Below are 4,790 nucleotides of genomic sequence, written 5' to 3'. Positions count from 1 at the left end.
GGCGGCGGCGGGAGGCGGCGGCGCGGGCTGGGCCCCGGGCGGCTGCCAGGGCAACCGCGGATTTGCAGCCGGGCCGTACCACTGGCGGCGCGGCAGGGGCGATGGGGCGGGCCCCGTGGGGCGCAGGCCTGCGGAGGGCGGACCCCGAGTCGCCCGGGTCCGGCTCAGCGCAGGTACGGGCGACCCTGCCCCCTGGGGTCGGGAAAGCTCCCCAGCCCTTGGAGCGCGCACGCCACCACCGAGTCCTCGGGGCTCCGAGCGCTGTGCAGGGAGAGATACCAGAGCCTCCCCCACCTCCATCCCCGGACGCCTACACACCTGCCCTGGCGCCAGAGCTCACCTCTCCCGGGGCCCCGGGGGCGGGCGCCCCTGCTCTGGCCGGGGCAGCGGGGCCCGGGGGCCGGGGCGGCGGGGGTGGCTCCTGCTGGTTGCGCAGGGCGATCTGCCTCTGCAGCCGCAGCACCTCCCGCTGGGACTCGCGGAGCAGCCGGTCGAAGTCCCTCACGTGGAGCCACTGGGGGCCCTCCTGGTTGGGGGACGCGGAGAGGAGTCAGGCCTAACCCTTGCCCTCCCCCCACCATCCCCGGCGGAGCCCGCGCTCCACGGTGCCGGAGCGGCTCCGATGCGCGGGAACGTGCACAGCCTCCCATGCATACATGCCTCGCCATAGGTGCACGCGTGCACAGCCACATGCTTCCGCGAGCCCGTGTGCAGAACGTCAGAGTAACTCATTTACTGGGCACTCACGGTGTGCCCGGCACTGTGCTAAAATGCCTTGTGAACATCGCTCCACACAAGTGTGAGGTATGCGTGGATTCGTACAGCCAAACCCGCTGGCATACAGCCTGAAGCCTGGAGCACAGAAATTCCCAGGTCTGGGATTCATAGCTCCACCCCCTTCGGTTCAGGCTCCTTCTCCCCGCTCCCACCTGGGCCGTTGCCAGGGGAACCTACTCCCCAGCAGCTTCTACCTTCCCGCTTCATTTGCATGTCATCAACATCTCGTCCACATCCCGCAAGCCAGGCAGGTGGCCCTGCGAAGGGCTGAACTGGAAGGGGTGACCAGGGCCTCCTCGCACCTTGCCAACCAGGGTGAGCCTGGCCTGCAGCTCCCTGCACTCCCGCTGCAAGGCAGCAATCTGCTTGTCCTTAGCCAGCAGGGCGCTGGCTGTCTCACTGAGGTCCCGGGCTCGCTGATGGGCCAGGGCCTTCCGGCACAACTCCAAGCTGGCCCCAGGACGGGGCACAGGGGCACTCACCTGGCCAGAGGAGGAGTAAGGCCCACGGTCATCTGAGGGCTGGGGCACTTCTCCCCACTCCTCAGCTCCTCCCAACGGAGGGATTCGGATGAAAACCTAGAAGTATGGCCTCCTGCTTCTACCCTGTATCTGGGGCTTTAGGGGACCACTGGCCTCACTTGACCCCATCCCAGCAATTCTCAGACAGGACTGGAAGGGTTAACTCCACATCCTAGTTTAGGCCCAAAGGCTGCTGCTAATTGAGGGCTGCCACTGTCATGGGTCTTCATCCCTGCCCCCACCAGCCCTTCACCCAAAGATGAGCTCAGCGGGAGGCTGCAGCCAGCACCAGCACGTGGTCATCCAGAAACTCCCCGCCTGTTCAGGAACGCCCAACTCTTCCCTCCCTCCGGTAACTCCAGAAACCCTCAGCCTCCTAGCCCAGCCAGCATTTGCCCTTTCTACACCTTGGCCCCTGCGTTCCCGCTTTCCTGGGTGCCAGGAGTCCATGACTCCCGAACCCCACTCCCTCAGGCCCAGCCTGGCTCCCCTCTCCCTGGTCACCCAGCCTCCATCCAGCAGCCTCCCATCCTCACCACCTTCAGGTTAGTCTCTTGCAGCTTCCGGGCCCTCTCCTCCAGACGCTTGGCAATGACCGCCAGCTCGGCATTCTTCCGCTTCAGCCTCCGCACCTTCTCCTCTGTCTCAGGGAAGCTGCTCTTCCTCTGACAAGGGGTCAGCCAGAATTGGGGCGTGCGGGGAGCACCCCGTAGACCCAATCCTAACTGTCCAGGACTTGAATTGGAGCCCTGGGCTCACAGTGGAGTCCTTGGGTACTCTAAGTAGGGGTTCACCCTCTCTGCATCTTGGGATCATATCACCTCCATGCAGCCCCCACTTGGAGGGATGCTTTATGGGATGAGGAGGGCACTGAGGCAGAAGGCTGGGGTGTCTGAGTCTGCCTTCCCCCAGCCCCAAGCAGGACCCAGGACTCTCTTTCCAAGCCTCACCAGCATCTGGTTTTCCTCCTTAAGGATGGCACAGCGCTGCTGCAGCTCCCCCAGGGCCCTCAGCAGCTCCAGATTGGGCCTGTCCCCAAAGCCCATGCTCAGCTTGCCCTGGCATGGGAAAGGACAGGACACGGCACCTCGGAAACACACCCTGCCTTGTCAAAGCCCTCCTATGGAAGCATCCTGCCCCCCAATGGTCTAAGGAGACATGGAGACGAGAAGGTTCTCCCCCATGTCCTAGGCCTTCAGAGAGGAGCATGAGAGGCCTAGAAGGGGCCCCCACCGGCCTCCCCAGCCCTGAGACCCTCTCTGCTAGTCCCCAGTTCTTTCCATCTCTGCCCATTTCTCCCTGGGAAATGCCAGCTCAAGCTCCCAGCCCCACCCCTCCAGGCTCCTTCCGGCTGCTCTGGCCCCTTGCTTCCCCCAAAGCCCTGGTCCCTCCATCTTCTATAGGAGGCTGCTCACACCTACCCCAAACCTTGTCCTTCCTGGCTCAACCCAGCACTGAGCCCCCTCCCTTGAATCTGCTTCCTCTGGTCTCTGATTCCACCATACACCCCCACCACCCCCACCTCCCCCAGGATCCTCCAGCCCCCAAGGACAGAGACTCTCAGAGGAGGAGACACAGACAGACAGACTGTTAAGGAAAGACTCACGGAGGGAAGGGGCAGGGGCAGGGCCAGATGTAGACAGACAGGCAGAGAGTCAGAAGGACAGACATATGGCAAAAAATGGAGCCACTGAGATTCCTGCCCAGAGAAGGGATGACACACAGTCACAGAGAAGGACCCACAGACAGAGACAGGCCAGGAGAGGAGGAGTGGGCAGCGGGGTTACATATCGTGCCCAGGCTGGAGGGCGCCAGTAGAGGCCCCACCTTGGAGACCCCAGCCCTCCCCAGCTCCCTTACCTTAGGGAGAGCCTCCACCTCCTCGTCCTCCAGCCTCGGGCAGCTGGGTCTGGAGCTTGCTGCTTGGTGCCCCAGGCTGTTCAGCCCGGTTTTGGTTCCTTCAGGGTCAATGCCCCCCATAGCCCCGGGGCTCTGGGCTCCCTCAGGCTCCGGCTCGGAGCTCTCCCCGGGCCTCAGCTCTCCAACCTGCCCAGCTGCCGGGATCTCAGCAATGCTTGGGGCTGCGCCTCCGGGTTCGCTCCCCTGGCCTGGAGTCCAGTTCTGCCAGGCGGGCAGGGCCCACGGCTCCATGGCTCTGGGGTCCCCCAGCTGTGGGAGAGGTGTCAGTTGCTCCATGATACTGCCAAGGGGCCCCAGGACCCAGGCCGGGGGACATCACCCAGCCAAATGGAGGGGCTGGCAAGGGTCATGCCAGGCCAGACCCTTTCCTCTCTGAGCTCTTGGCTTCACCGAGGCTCCATCCGAGGTTGGCTGTTCTTCCTCACCCACAAAGGAGGCTGCAGGAGTCCGAGCTTCCAGAGCTGAAGCTAGGGGTATGCGAGCTATGTTTGCTCGTGGCTATGTGTGTGCGCGGGTGTGTGGAGGAGCGAGGGTGTCCCCGTGGGGGCAGGGAGGATGTGCAGAGGCCACCAACAGCAGCGCCTGGCTGAGGGTTTGCGTGTGTCTCCAGCCCTGTCTGTTCAGGTCAGCGCTGTCTTGTGTGTGTTTGGAGGACAGGTGCCCCCACTCGTGTGTGCTGGGGGTAGTGGCTCTGTGTGTCACCGTCTGCCTGTTTCGGAGTTACCAGTTGTTTCTGTATGTGTGTGGGTGTCTGTATTGCAGGGCTGTGGCAGTGTGTGATGCTGTCACTGGTTGTGTCTGAGCAGCTCAGTGTTGTGCAGCCGTGTGCATCGGTGTCATTGTGTGTCCGTCAGCGTCTGTGAGTCTGGCTCTCCATCACGACCCTCAGCCTGGCTAAGGTGTGCGGGAGCTGCTGGGGGTGATCCTCGACCGTCCGCTGTGGTCCTTTATCTCCTGCCCCTCTCTCTGCTGCTGCTCTCCCGCTTGCTGGGCAGTCGGCTGGTCCTAAGGAGGCCTGGGTCGGTGGGCTGCTTGCCTCATAGTCTCTGTCCCTGCTGGCCTCAGCTCTGGGGACTGCAAGGGTCCCCTACAGTCCCGGAGCCCCGAGATGGTGGGCGCAGAGGAGGGCTGAGCCTCAGAATGGGGGTGATGAGCAGGGGAGAGCCAGCCCTCCCCTCCCCCTCCCTGTCTTCTCCCGCCCACCAATAGGAAGTCGGCTGCTGGTTTCCATGGTGATGGCGCTGGACTGGTGGGCTGGACCAGCAGGCAGGGTCGGGACAGAGGGAAGAGCAGGTTCCTCACGGGATCCCAGCCCAGTACCCGCTACATGTGGCCTCCCGCCCCTCTTCCCCACACGCCCCTACGCCTTCCTTGTACTGAGGCGAGGGGGCTGCAGATGGTCCTCCCCACATCGGCCCCAGCCCAAGACCAGTAGAGACAGAGACAGGAGGCGGTATGACAGATAGACAGAGCCAGCCGTGAAGAGGGGCAGGTAGAGAAAAAATGGGATTTGAGATGAAACAAAGAGAGAGAGAGAGAGAGAGACAGAGAAATCAAAAGAATGAAAACAGG

The 4,790-nt window shown here is 63.2% G+C and overlaps 1 protein-coding gene across 7 annotated transcripts in view; it reads right to left on the bottom strand.

The window, feature by feature from the left end:
* TSPOAP1 (TSPO associated protein 1) overlaps positions 1–4,383 on the bottom strand; it is a 26,274-nt gene extending 21,891 nt beyond the window's left edge. For 6 of the 7 annotated variants that reach the window (XM_040497013.1, XM_040497018.1, XM_040497015.1 and 3 more), the window contains exons 1-5: positions 3,159–4,383; positions 2,249–2,356; positions 1,835–1,963; positions 1,080–1,259; positions 341–526 (exon numbers count right to left, since the gene is read on the bottom strand). In XM_040497013.1, the coding sequence (XP_040352947.1) occupies positions 341–526; positions 1,080–1,259; positions 1,835–1,963; positions 2,249–2,356; positions 3,159–3,494 (939 nt within the window). In that variant the 5' untranslated portion in view covers positions 3,495–4,383. The remainder of the gene's footprint in view (positions 1–340; positions 527–1,079; positions 1,260–1,834; positions 1,964–2,248; positions 2,357–3,158) is intronic. The other variant, XM_040497014.1, reaches the window with a different exon arrangement.
* Positions 4,384–4,790: the final 407 nt, after the last annotated feature.

This window comes from Herpailurus yagouaroundi, unplaced genomic scaffold, assembly GCF_014898765.1.
Source record: "Herpailurus yagouaroundi ecotype Mexico unplaced genomic scaffold, PumYag 189, whole genome shotgun sequence".
In the NCBI taxonomy this organism is placed as follows: Eukaryota; Metazoa; Chordata; class Mammalia; order Carnivora; family Felidae; genus Herpailurus; species Herpailurus yagouaroundi.
The sequence above is the reverse complement of the archived record's forward strand: the minus strand, read 5'-3'. Positions and strand labels throughout refer to the sequence as shown.